Source organism: Procambarus clarkii, chromosome 11, assembly GCF_040958095.1.
Source record: "Procambarus clarkii isolate CNS0578487 chromosome 11, FALCON_Pclarkii_2.0, whole genome shotgun sequence".
NCBI lineage: Eukaryota > Metazoa > Arthropoda > Malacostraca > Decapoda > Cambaridae > Procambarus > Procambarus clarkii.
In genome coordinates this window covers 40,388,561-40,403,280 of record NC_091160.1, presented here as the reverse complement: position 1 = coordinate 40,403,280, position 14,720 = coordinate 40,388,561, and the positions used below count along the sequence as shown (strand labels likewise).

Sequence of the window (14,720 nt, the reverse complement as noted above, 5' to 3'; positions counted from 1 at the left end):
CCGGCGCAGGGGTTTCTGCTCCTTTGGTCGTGGCGATTGGTTTGTTGGTGCTTGGTTGGTCAGGCCGGGGGTGCATAGTGTTTTATGTCCGGTTGCAGCCCTCCACTTTTATTTGCGCGCCACGGCTTCTGTGTCCGGGACGCTTTTTGGGTTGCTCCGGTTTCGTTCTTCCCTGTTCGCGGGTGAAGGTCTCCCAGGTTGTCTGCCGTGTTATTGCAGCTGGCTTGCCCGTGTTTGTGTTCTATCCCGGGCCCATGGCGTTCGTAGATTTGCTGCTCTTGCTGCCGTCTTGGTGGCATGTCCTAGCTGACATTCGGCACGGGGCTTTTGGCGTTCGTACAGAGGCCTGGCTGCTCGATATCTTGTGTTGTTCTCGGGCCCATTCGGGCATGTGTCGCCTTGGGTTGGCGGTTGCAGTCAGTTGTCTCGACTTTGAGTTGGGGAGTGTGCAGCGACCGCCTCCCAGGTCCGTCCCTCTTGTTTCCTCTGTGAGTAGTTAGCTCTGGGGAGCCGAAGGGGCTCCCCCCAGAAAACCAGCATTGAATGTAATGAAACGCCATTTTCTGGGTGAGACCCAGAGGCTCCCTGGCATCCCTCCCTCCCTCCCTCCAGTCAGCGGTTTTTTGCATTTTTATATTGGCTATCCACCATCAGCCTCAGAACTGATGGTGGATAGCCGGCGCGGTAGGTCTGGGGCTCCCCCTTCCCCCTCCTGGGGAGGGGAAAGCTACGCGCACAGCGGCGCGGTGACGTGTGAAGTCATGATCGTTTGCTCGTTTCTTTTAGGAGAGTTCTATCCACTTGTATGGCTTGTGGTAGCAATTTCACCAGAATAGGGGGTTTGTTTTGGGATGCTTCCCTATCTGGGTACCTGACCCGGTCGATGGCAGACATAGAATGCTTCCAACCACACTGGGGGGGGGGGGGGGGGGGTTCTATAGGCCATTGCTCCCCTTGCCTCTCTGAGGGGGCTAGGTTCTGGCTCGTGGTCCCCGATAGGCCCATAGAACTCCATACACATGACTGATGCCAAAGTCTGACATTAGCATATCAGCCTGGATAAGCTCGGGGGGGGGGGCCTCCGGGTCTCACCCAGAAAATGGCGTTTCATTACATTCAACCGTTTTTTTTTTTACTATTTGCTTTATTTCATTCGGGCTGATGCCTCTTGGACGTTGAATGTGGTAAACTTGGTAATGATGATGATGATGAAAGGTTGTGGTGGAGTTGGTGTTCAGTTGTATGTACGTACTGTACCAGTGTGGAGTGCATATGAAGTATTTTAATATTTTTTACAAGATTAAGAAGAGAATCACAAAATAAAAAGAGTCTAAAAAGTAAATCAGAGCAGTGTGTGCATTAAAGTTAGGGGTAAAAGTATAATAGCCAGTGGGATATAAGAAAATTGTAGGTTCCTCAAGGTATGAGAAAGATCATGAAACAATAAACTACTATATTCTTCACAGATGAGTGATGATCGAGTGGACCAACTAATGCGAAATAAAAGTTTGGAGAAATTAAGGGAATTTGATGTGAGTCGAGCCCCAAAGCTCACCGTAACGTCAGCCAGAATGTTGGTCAAGCATTGCCCAAAACTGAGACAGCTCCAGGATTTAGGTTTGTAATTTTAACAACTCAACACTCTGTGCTTCTATATTGGTTGCAATATGACATTCAAAACTGAAACATTCTGAATATCAGGATTTTTTTTTTTTTTTTTTTTTTTTACAAGGAATCTTGATTTTAGCATTAAACTCTTATTATAGTGTTTTACAACAATATCTTAAGCAAATAAGGAAATCTGTTAAATTTGTGATGCAAGAGAACTGTTGAACTCTATACTGTAGTTAGAATGGCTTCTAGGAGCCATTTTAGGATGCTTCTAGGAGGCCTGGTTGACGACCGGGCCGTGGGGACGCTAAGCCCCAGAAGCACCTCAAGGTAACCTCAAGGTAGGAGCACTGTGTACTCATCTAGTTACCACCTGTGTGGTATAGTGCTTAGTATGCTTGCCAGACGAGCAAGAGGACCTGGCAACAAATCCAGGGCAGAGTTGGACAGTTGATCACCATTCCTTCACTATGTTCATCTCTGTGCATCCAGCCATAATTGAGGACCCTGATATACAATAATTTTCAGATTGTGTTCTGGGAGGAACAGAATGCTGAATTACCTAATTAGTTCCAGCTTCTGACCCATGGCTTAAATCTCAACATTGAAAATAAGTTCACTTTAATGTTAACCAAGATAGGGATTTAAAGTCTAAGTACCTGTATAAGGCAGTCAAAACAGTAACAAAACATTGGGAAAACAATATATGCTTTTGGGAAGTAATTTATAAACTTGACTAAGAAGTTGTTAACTGCAGCCATTTGTGAACTAAAGCATTTGATAGAGGCAGATTTTGATTTTGTAAAAATAGTAATTAAAAATTGTCACACATGATCACAAATTTTCAAAGGTTATACAAGTACTGTATAACAGCTTCCCTTAAGATATGTTTTTAATATGAGGGTGTGGCTCAACATCAATTTTGCATTCATTACAGTAATCCATATTACATCTTGACTCAAGCAGTTCCAAAATGTTAATATATTCAACAGCTCCTCAATTTGTATTTTGTGACACAGATCATTTGGTTGCTGCAGTGGAGATGCCGCTCTTATCAATTTTTTATTTGTTATTTTTTTTTTTTCAGGTGGGTGGAACATTTCAACAGATGAGTTAAATGCATTCCTGAAGGAGACAGAGTTGGAGAACTATGATATTCAGATAGTTTATAAACCTCGCAGAGCCAGGTAAGTTATTTTCATATGGTATTTAGTTTTATATTGTTTCTTTACTTGGGTGATTCATTTCAGTAGTAGGTTGAGCTGTGATCCAGATGAAGTCTTCAGTTGCAAGGAGGGAGGGGGGTGAAGATGTTGCTTGACTCTGGTAACTACCTAAGTATGGTTACAGGATGAGAGCTACGCTTGTGGTGTCCCGTCTTCCCAGCACTCTTTATCGTATAACGCTCTGAAACTACTGACGGTTTTGGCCTCCACCACCTTCTCACTTAACTTGTTCCAACTGTCTACCACTCTGTTTGCGAAAGTGAATTTTCTTATATTTCTTTGGCATCTTTGTTTAGTTAGTTTAAATCTATGACCTCTTGTTCTTGAAGTTCCAGGTCTCAGGAAATCTTCCCTATCAAATTTGTCAATTCCTGTTACTATTTTATAAGTAGTGATCATATCACCTCTTTTTCTTCTGTCTTCTAGTTTTGGCATATTTAATGCCTCTAACCTCTCCTCGTAGCTCTTGACCTTCAGTTCTGGGAGCCACTTAGTAGCATGTCTATGCACCTTTTCAAGTTGATGTGCTTCCTAAGATATCGGCACCACACAACCACTGCATATTCTAGCTTTGGCTTAACAAAAGTCATGAATAAAATTCTTTAGTATTTTGCCATCCATGTATTTAAAAGCAATTTTGAAATTAGAAAGCGTAACATAGGCTCCTCGCACAACGTTCTTTATGTGGCCCTCAGTCGATAGTTTTCTATATAGAACCACCCCTAGATCTCATTCTTTATCAGAATTCTTTAAAGATTTCTCACATAATTTATAGGTTGTGTGGTGGTCTATGTTCTCCTATTCCACATTCCGTAACATGGCATTTATTCACATTAAATTCCATTTGCCAAGTGGTGCTCAATATACTTATTTTGTCCAGGTCTTCTTGACGGCATGACAATCATCTAAGTTTCTTATCCTTCCTATTATCTTAGCATCATCAGCAAACATGTTCATATAATTCTGTATACCATCTGGTAGATCATTTATGTAGACAATGAACATCACCGGTGCAAGAACTGAACCCTGTGGTACTCCACTTGTGACGTTTCTCCAGTCCGATACATTGCCTCTGATTACTGCCCTTATTTTTCTATCAATCAGAAAATTTTTCATCCATGTTAGAAGTTTACCTGTCACCCCTCCAATATTTTCCAGCTTCCAGAACAACCTCTTGTGTGGAACTCTGTCGAAAGCCTTTTTTAGGTCCCATTAGATTTGTGCCAAATAGGTGTGCTGAGATTGACGCCAGCAGGCTTGTCAGATGTCTGTCTCCTAAACAGTCTAGTGGTGTAAGCCGAGATGAGTTGCTGAAGGGCAAAAACCCAGAAAGACTAAATATAGTTCATATTTGCTATTTGAATCATTTTATTAATTTTGCTTCAGAAACTTAAGCGATATGATTTTGTGTCTTTATTTACACTCAGACTAACCAAAAAGCTTATTATTAGAGAGATCATATAGGAGATTAATTACAGAATTTGTTATTTAGATAATTCAATGCAGTAATATGTAAAGTTATACTGCATATTGTAGTTAAATAGAAGAGTGAGCAGAAAATGAATGGAAGGATATTCAGATAATGTGGTACAGTACTTATGCTAATCAGATATCAACACTCAGTTTGTTCTTGATTCTTGAGGTTATCTTGAGATGATTTCGGGGGCTTTAGTGTCCCCGCGGCCCGGTTCTCGACCAGGCCTCCACCCCCAGGAAGCAGCCCGTGATAGCTGACTAACACCCAGGTACCTATTTTACTGCTAGGTAACAAGGGCATAGGGTGAAAGAAACTCTGCCCATTGTTTCTCGCCGGCGCCCGGGATCAAACCCGGGACCACAGGATTACAAGTCCAGCGTGCTGTCCGCTCGGCCGTTCAGCTGGAGGATTGAGTACATGGGTAGTTGTTCTGTACATGGGGGCTGAGGCAAGTATAGGGGCAGAGAGATGTACACCTGAGGTACTCATCACTCATTGCTTTGTTTATACACACTATATTATTTTACAGAAATGACGGCCATAGCGATGACGACCTTGTAGACGACTCGGATCAAGATTCAGATGTTTGGGGACCAGTGAGGAATCTCTTCCCTCTTGTGATACTCTAGGTTCAGAATTGGGACAAATGAAATCAATTCATTCTGTTGTGATAAAAAGACAAAATATACATTTGTGATCTGTTCATTAATGAGTGGGTGCAAGGAGAGAGAAATTAAAATTGTACCATATTATATATGTAGAATTAAAGAACCAGCCTATTTTATTCAATTACAAAAATTTAGATTAAAGACTATTTATTTATTAGTTCATGAATGTGACCAGTTAATGAGCAGTGAACAGTGTCTAGTGTCTTGTAAAATATGAAGCATTAAGATACAATGTGTATAAGTTTGATATGATGCTTAGCCTCTCATGTCTAGATTTTGTGGTCTAGTCTCACTACTATGTTAAACTTTTATTTCTCATTTAATAAGACTATACTGCTCTGTGCCCCTTTATCTTTGGTTCACATCAAAACTGTAACTCTTACAGTTCAGAGCCTTATTACCAGATGTTCTGCCTCACATTAGAGTACTAGGTTCAGAATATTATTCTGCCATGTAGTGTCATTCAGTACCTGATATTTTTAAGCACTTAAGACTGATAGTTGGTTATTAACCAGTTTTTGTAAGAGTGTGTAAAATGTTTAAGAGGGTCCATTCAGAACATGAGTGCTTTCATAAATATTGATTACATAAATAATACTACATGGTATATTGCGACTGGAATAGCCAGGACAGAGACGTCTCCATATGATTTGTTGATCAATAAATATGAGAGGTTTGAGAATGTTTTTTGTATTTCCACTTTTGCATTTTGTTTTTATTTGTTGGCTGAAAATTTTAACTTGACTGTGACTAAACATTGCAATGGGAAGAGATTATACAGTTGGTAAATGTATATGTCAGGCATTCATCATTACCCCATTTCCACAGGGCGGGGCAAATCATCAAGGGAGGAAATAATAATATAGAGAAAAGAAAACAGGATGTAATGAAATTATACTCAGTTATTCAAGTCATATACCAGAATGTATTATTGAGAACCACCACCACCCCTCATCGGTGCCCCAAGACTCGATGTACATTACTCCTATTGTGTTAATATATACAAACAAAACATTTACTGCTGCTTAATGTAGAAGCATGTAAGAATGCTTCAAGCATTTCCATATAAATAATTTGAAAGCAAAGCAGTTTAAGGTAACTTTGTCTTGTCGGCATAATACTTTGCATGTTCTGTATCAATATTACAATTTTCACAAAAACACTCCATATCTATACCATCAAACATCCAAAATCATATGTGGTGTTATGAATTGATATTTCCAAGGAAGTAGTAATCACGAGGCCAGGCCATCACCGTGAAAGGTGTGCAACAAAACGCTCGTGTTGGATTAAGTAACAAAATCAGGAGACTGGTAGATGTTGTCACAACTTAAATATAACTTGGTTTTAAGTAATCTTTGGAGTTCAGCTTACATGAGGCATTAGATGACGTGAAATGTGAAGTGTGTAGACATAGACAAGACCACACACTAGTGCATTACATTTTATACTGCAGAGAAACTTACTACAATGCCATAGTGCATGAATGAAGGCGAAGGAAAGACCCAATACAGTACTGTATATGTAATTTGTACTGTATAATTTAATTTCTGTATTAAAAAACAAATTTTTGGGATGTAACCTACATCCTATCTCAAGGTACTGTATGCAGTGTTCTCATTCTATACAGTATGTATACATTGTGAAAACATTATACAGTATACAATACCTTGAGAAAGGGTGTAGATCACATCTGAAAATTTGTTTTTATTACACTTACACATAAATTGGGTATAACTTCACCTTCATTTTATACTGCGTGATAAAACATTTATAGATACCATATATATCTAAATGTATATTGCCTGAAATGACAAATAATTTTATTATAAATAATTAGATAACTGAAATTTGTGCATTGTATCCATAGTTTGCTTCTAGTAAATAAATTAAAGTACTGTAATGAATATACTGTGTAGACAAGAATCATAAACAGCAGCTCCTAATAATTATCCTGTAATATCCAGTATTTGAAAATTATTTTATTATAAAATGACTTACCTCAAATGTATAATGGTAAACTAAAACTAGATTATACAGTATGTAATTATAATGGTGAGGTATCGTGCTTATTATTATGACTTTCTCTTATGTAAATAATGTCTTGTAATTTTGTGTAATCTCAGTTATAAATGTACAACAGCTTATGAATAAAGTTTTTCAATTTGAATTTGAGGTGCAGTGCAAGAAGGGTGTTACTAGCTTACATTATACAGTAATTAATGATAAGGTTTGCAGATAAATTGTAAAAGTCAATGTACAATATCTGCTCAGGTCTGATTAAGACGTGCTCGCTGTAATCCTGTTGTACTACTGTTTACTGGATAAATATGGGGGGTGCACAATAAACTAGCTTCCGCTGGCAGTAAAAATAAAAAATTCAAGGTGTAAAAGTGGAGCACAAGCACTTTTAACAAAAAAGCCAGATGGAAAGTGTGACTGAGAGTCAGAAGTTGTCTGTTCCTGTACCCACCTGTGTAAAAATACAAATACTGTAAATAAAAAAGGTCCAGAAAATGGGAACCCTGTATACGGATAAAAAGGGGTACCTTACATTTTCTAGGTTTGCATACAAAGTGGGTATTAAGGTCTTATGAATTAAGGAAGACCTGGTGGTGAGAGAATCCCTGAGAGGTGCATAATGAATTTAGAGTAAAATAAATAAATAATATTAAAAGTAACATTCATCAACGAATTGATAACAAATAAAGCATATTGTCTGACTCGTGTCTATATTCTGTTGCTACATATTCTCCCTGGCTTGGCACCTTCTTTTGATAATTACTTATATTCTGTCATACAGAATTCACTAGATATAATTAATAATAATTCACTGTGTCGGGGGACAGGAAGCCAGAGTGTATTCATACACATTAGGTTCTTATAAAGGTCCCTCCTCCAAAGCAGAATTGCTGACCCCGCCCAGGATGCAACTCCACAACAAGCTAATTAACTCCTGAATACCTACTTAAAGCTAGGTGAACAGAGGTATTAGGTTTCACCTAATGCTGTAGGAGAAAGGAAATGTGCCCAACCATTTCTGTCCCGCCCGGGATTCGAACCGGAATTCTCGACTGTGCGTCGAGAACAAAGCCAACTACTACCAGGGGCCCCTTGTCTCGGTAATGTTCCCATAAACATTACCTTGCAATACACACACACACAAATCACAATATTACCTTGCAAGTTCATGTTGGTTTGTGATGGGCCTTTATACCGTACAGGTTTAGCTCTCTTAGAAGGCAATGTTACTTGACAAAGAGTATATATATTACCCTAAGGTGGGACCCCCCTTGGGTGCAGGACCCAACTGGGTGTAATTTGTTAAATTGGTTTAAAGCCGGGCCTGATGGACATTAGCAGATACAGTAGTGATGTGTTGCAGCTCTTGCTCACAGAATTAGAGGGGGGGGGGACTTTCAACAAGCCGCCGGCTTCCAGTCCTCATCGAGGACTGAAATTACCCTCAGGTAATTTCAGGAATATACAGTTGGAGTGCTCATTTAGTCAACAGATTCGCTTTATGAATATACAGTTGGAGTGCTCATTTAGTCAACAGGTTCACAATCCCCATGGTGCAGTGGTAAAGCACTCGCTCGGAGCTTTGGCCTGGGTTCATATCCTGGCCGGGGAGGATTGAGTGGGCGCCAATCCTTAACTGTAGCCTCTGTTCACCGAACAGTGAATGGGTACCTGGTTGACTAAACCACACACTAGGAGTGTGTGATTTGGTCAACATATTTCAGCCACGTTATTGTGACTCCTCGTCTGCATAGGGCACCGGGTTGTTAAACGATTTGTCGGGTCATATTCCAGGGAAATAACTAGGATTAATGACTTGCCCGAAATGCTATGAGTGCTAGTGGCTGTACAAGAATGTAAAACAGCAATGAAATATAATTTCATAAACCTAATATACCTTCTTGTATATTTGCTATATATCAATCTTGTCATTCTACTGATTTTTTGTCTTCTCTCTTAACCTAACTAATGTATCCTTCCTGGCTATCTACGGTGATCTTCACTCCACTTCTAATTGTTTCTATTTTTTGTGTACTTACATTTATTGTTGCCTTTTGCTATAATTACTTTCTATTTACAGATGATTTAGTATTTAGCTGTTCCTGTAATTGCTTTTTTTATTGTATCGTGACCCCATTGCATCTACATGCATACTGATATTGATCCTGATCGAAATCTTCTGTCTCATAACCACACTAATCAGCACATTGATCATCATTATTGCAGGTATTACACAGCAAATCTTGCAAAAAAAAATTCCTAAATAGCACCTGCTTATCAGTTTACAACCAAAATGTTAGATCACTTGGTAAACATTTTGATGATATAAATGCACTACTCACAGCACTAGGTAATAAATGATCTTTCATTATTTTAACAGAAACCTGGTTAAGTAAAGACTATACCCAACTCTATAACTTAGCTGGTTATAAAGCCATTCATAACTGCAGGCCTAATAAAAAAAGGAGGTGGCACAGCAATATATTACAAAGTTACCTTCATCTGCAATAGTGTCATAAGTGATAGAGATGACTATTGTGAATATACCTTTGCCAAGTTCTCCAGTAAATCCCTTAAATCCTCCTTGACTATCGGTGCCATCTATAGATTTCTCAATACCAACATAGCTTTATTCTCAGATAACGTAAGGAATCTTATAAATAATCTCAACAAAAATCACATCATTCTATGAGGTGATTTCAATATTGACCTGGGTCTTCAAAACAACCCTCAAGTTGACTATTTCCGTAACAGCATGAACTTCTGTATGCTAATCCCCACAATCACAAAAACCACCCGAGTCGCTCAAACATCTGCCACTACCTTGGATCACTTATGGAGTAATATAACAGCTCCCTTTACATCTGGGGTAATCTATAACAGAACAACTGACCACTATCCTACCTTCCTCATAGCAAGCATGAGCATAACACCATCAAAAAGCAAGAAACTCTCATTTAGGCTACACAGTGAATCAGATTTAGGCAATCTTACAGATGCACTTCACAATATTAACTGGGAATCTGAATTCAATAATACACAGGATATAAACTCATTAACTAACATCTTTCTCTACAAAACTCTAAGCCTCTAAACCCTCTACAACACTCATTGTCCTCTCCTTACCAAACAAATAACTGACAAGAATAAACAACCTGTGGCTCACAAGTGGCATATTCAAATCAATGAACAAAAAATATGAATATGAAAAGAAATTTAGGATTAGCCTAGTTACAAAGGAAGTAGTTAAGAGGTACTCATCAGTGCTTACCAGTATCATAAGAAAAGCTAAACTTTCATATTATTAGACTAGATTCAAAGAAGCAAAAGGCAACATGAAAAGCACATGGAATACCATCTCTAATATCCTAGGAACTAAACAACACTCCCACAACCAAATAACACTCTCTAAGGATGGCTATACACCGTCAACTGATTTAGAAATGGCAAATGAATTTAATAGCTTCTTTTCATCGGTTGGTGCTAATCTTACCAGAAAAATCCCACAGACCCAGACACATATCTCTCAGGCAGCTATCCACACTCTCTTCTCCTTTCACCAATCAGCCCGACAGATGTGTCCATCATACACTCACTAAAAACCAAAGCTGGGAACATCAGTGAAATCCCATCCATTGTATACAAGAGCACCTCCCATGCCCTTGCCCCACCCATAGCTCTACTGTTCAACAAATCTATAGTGTCACACCTTCCCTGATATCCTTAAAAAAGCAAGAGTAACGCCAGTTCATAAAGGAGGTAATCCGGCAGACATAAACAATTATAGACCAATATCAAACCTACCCATACTATCAAAAATTGTTGAAAAAATTATCTACAAACAGCTCTACTCCTATCTCGTAAAATTCGACATTCTTAGCCCCTGTCAGTTTGGCTTCCGCTCCCAAAAGAGTACCAACGATGCAATTATTAGTCTCCTTGATATAATTTACTCAGCCCTTGACAAAAATAAGTTTCCGATTGGACTCTTCATTGACCTGAGAAAGGCCTTTGATACTGTTAATCACAACTACCTCTTACGTAAACTCCATCATTATGGAATCTGAGGCCATGCCCTGGACTATATCCAATCCTATCTAAATGATAGACACCATGCAATGTGTAGCCATCAATGATACAACCTCTTCCACTCTACCAATAACCGTTGGAGGGCCACAGGGCAGCATCTTGGGGCCTCTCCTATTTCTTATATACATCAATGATCTGCCTAATGTCACCAACATTCTGAAACCTATATTGTTTGCTGATGATACTACCCTCATCTACTCTAACCCCAACCCACATACACTAAATAATGTTGTTAATAATGAACTAAAAAAAAGTTCACTTATGGATGTCAACCAACAAACTAACACTTAACAACAAACTAACACTTAACATAGAAAAGACCTACTACATCTTATTTGGAAACAAATCAACAAATGCAATTCAGCTTCAGATAGACAATGTTAACATTAGTAGTAAAAGTGATGGAAAGTTTCTTGGCTTATTCCTAGACAAGAGACTCAACTTCAGCACCCACATACAAAACATAACTAAGGAAGTCTCTAAAACAGTTGGTATACTCTCCAAAATCAGATATTATGTACCTAACTCTGCTCTCATCTCACTATATTATGCACTAATCTATCCCTATCTCAACTATGGTATATGTGCATGGGGTTCAACCACTGCAAACCACCTCAAGTCCATCATCACCCAGCAAAAATCTGCTATCAGAATAATAACAAATTCTGCTTTCAGACAACACTCAGCCCCCCTTGTTTAACTCCCTAAACATGCTAAACATAATCTCACTCCATAAATTCTCTTGTGTCAACTACATTTACAAAACCCTCTTCTTAAATGCAAATCCTGCTCTGAAACTCTCCCTGGACAGATGTAATAGGACCCATTATCACCACACCAGAAATAAATATCTCTTTGATACCCCCAAAGTCAAACTTATTCTGTGTAAACACTCTATGCAAATAAAAGAGACCCAGTCTATGGAACTCACTCCCTAACGAATTGAAAAGCTGTCCAACTTTTGCGTCATTCAAAAACAAAACAAAAAAGTACCTAATTTCATCTTCATAGTTTCCTACCTTGTTGCTTTAAAATTGCACTGTATCTATTGCTACCCAATCTCCCAATCTTTATGTACCCAATCCGAACAACTTTACTATTGGGATCATTGCTGTCTTCTTATATGTGCTGTCAATCTGCTGTATGGTGTCTATTAATCTTCGTTTAAATTACCAATCAAGTTGTCAATGTAATCAATCAGAGCTTTAATATACCAATGTGCTTTACTATACTTACTAATCTCTCTCATCTCAATTTTTTTCTTACATGCAATGTATTTGTTATCATTTTATTAATTCTGCTAGAATTTACCTACTTAAAAATTATCTGTTAGATTAAGGACCTGCCCGAAACGCTGCGCGTACTAGTGGCTTTACAAGATTGTAAATACTGTGCTATGTATTCTCACAAACCCAATGTACCTTCTTGTATATAAATAAATAAATTAATAATAAATAAATATAATTAAATAAGTAAAAAAAGTTGAGATTCTTAGCAGCTGCCATGGGGTGCATAATAAAGAAAGAAATTGATTGCCATGTAGGTAACAGTATCTAAGCCTAATTCTGGCAATTACTATTTTTGCCGGATGTTTTATACTGTCCGGATGTATAGGTCTAAACACATCGCTGAGTGCTGTACATTATATATTTGCATAAATACGAAACTAAGTAATAATTTTCCATTTATATTTATTTATTGAAATATAAGTGTCTGCGGTTAATTTAGTTTTCTATGAAATTGTTTAGGGTTAACAATAATAAAATGTATATACTTTTATATGTTTTGCCTCTGTATGTTTATTGTGAAAAAAAACAAGTTTTAATATTACTTACACCGGTGAATAACTATTTTTTGTTTAACGGAACAGAATTCAGAAAGATTTTGCTCAATGCTGGAATTTTAATAATAATAATAACATAAATGTAGAAAACTGCAAAAACCTCTAATAATATTTTAATTAATAATGCATTGCTTAAATTTGCAATCAATTATGCAGGAAATTTGTTATATTGTTTGCAATTATAAATCTCCAGCCATTGCCCAATTTTATGGCCATTAGTGTGTTTACTGGTGAGAAAGCCGGGAGTAAAGAGGTTTGTCTGGCGCTTTAAAGAGCCGAGATTGGGGCGGTAAATCCAACAGCCGGCTTAGCGTCTCTTCTTAAAGTTTTTATGTAAATTTTTATATTAAACTAACATTTTTAATAACTTGTTTCTAAGTATCTCCTTTAAAATTGTAGAGTTAAACTTTTGATTACAATGAAAACGTAAAAATCTCAAAACTATACAGAAAAAGATGAACATACGAATTGTTTAAAAAACGTATGTCCGCAGTGCAACATTCACTATATATAGAAGTTCCAAGTGAAGTGTTACTGGAAGCTGTGTCTAGTAGACACACGAACATTGATCGGTCAGCTTTGCTCTGGTCTGCTCGCTAGTGTCACATTCGCTTCCATATAAGGGGCTCCCGCTGCCTTGCCGCACGGTTGAGCCCTGGGCTTCTCCCGGGCTGTGGTTGTCCTCTCCCGTAGCATCTGACTTCATGCTTGTGATACATATCATACAAGGGGGGGTTGATGATCGATTCATTCCGAGGCTTCCAGTCGAACGGCCCTGCATGTGGCAGGTTGCCATCTTTTGATTCTCATTGAAAAATAATTTTATTTATTTATATAACTTGTTATGTTATATATATATATATATATATATTTCATTGAATATGACCGCATATTCTGTATTTATTATTTTCTGGTTTAGGGCTTCTATCCCTCTAACTATTTTCTTAGCATCAGGGCTTAATTGAAATAGGAGTTCTCCAAAACTCATTTTCGTACTTTTAAGGTGAAGAAAAGAAGTGATTTACTATAGAGTGTATTACACTTATTTGTATAATTTGCACGACGTTTCGAACCTCCATGGTTCATTCTCAAGTGAACAGATCTTACAATACTAGTTGATTTTATACCCGCATTAGGTCAGGTGATAATACAATGAAGGTGAAAACACGGGGGGATACATAAGGGATAAACATAGGGGCTGCAGAAGGCTTATTGGCCCATACGAGGCATCTCCTATCTAAACACAAAGATTAATCCAGTGTAATTGGCCTGTTATGTTGGACATTGTCTTCTGTGTTGGCATCGATATGTTCTTGTCTTGTCCTTACTAAGGACAAGACAAGCCACATGACGTTTCGGCCGATCTGCTGGAAAAAGCGGAGCCGCGGGAAAACCTCCGGTTTCGGACACCGAGTAAGCAGCGCCTGAAACCACGGCTGGGCCGGCCACCACAGAGCCAAGAGGACAACTCTTCCCTGGTAAGTCTCCAAGCGAGTCAGCATCTGGAGCAACAGCTGAACCGGGGGAGAGGTACAGGAACCCCTGTAACACTGTAAAAGTGTTTGGTTTAGTTTAATACATATATATAGTACATGAGTCACAGACAAGGATCTGAGAGGCGCCAGTTTGTCGGCCTGAGATCTCACACCTCAAAGCGTTAATGACCTCAAGTGACCTGAGGTCAGATCGTCTTTGTTCCCTAGAGCTTTGAGTTGAGGTGAGAAAGCCTCGGTGGTTACTAGATTCAAGATATTAATGAGTACATGTTTGGAGTTGATACATAG

General features: G+C 38.4%; 1 protein-coding gene across 2 annotated transcripts in view; it reads left to right on the top strand.

Annotated features, from left to right (window-relative positions):
• Nucleotides 1–5,664, top strand: part of LOC123758347 (uncharacterized) — a 34,834-nt gene extending 29,170 nt beyond the window's left edge. For both annotated transcript variants that reach the window (XM_045742642.2, XM_069322680.1), the window contains exons 12-14: nt 1,467–1,617; nt 2,699–2,798; nt 4,844–5,664. In XM_045742642.2, coding sequence (XP_045598598.1) covers nt 1,467–1,617; nt 2,699–2,798; nt 4,844–4,943 — 351 coding nt within the window. In that variant the 3' untranslated portion in view covers nt 4,944–5,664. The remainder of the gene's footprint in view (nt 1–1,466; nt 1,618–2,698; nt 2,799–4,843) is intronic.
• The last annotated feature ends 9,056 nt before the right edge of the window (nt 5,665–14,720 follow it).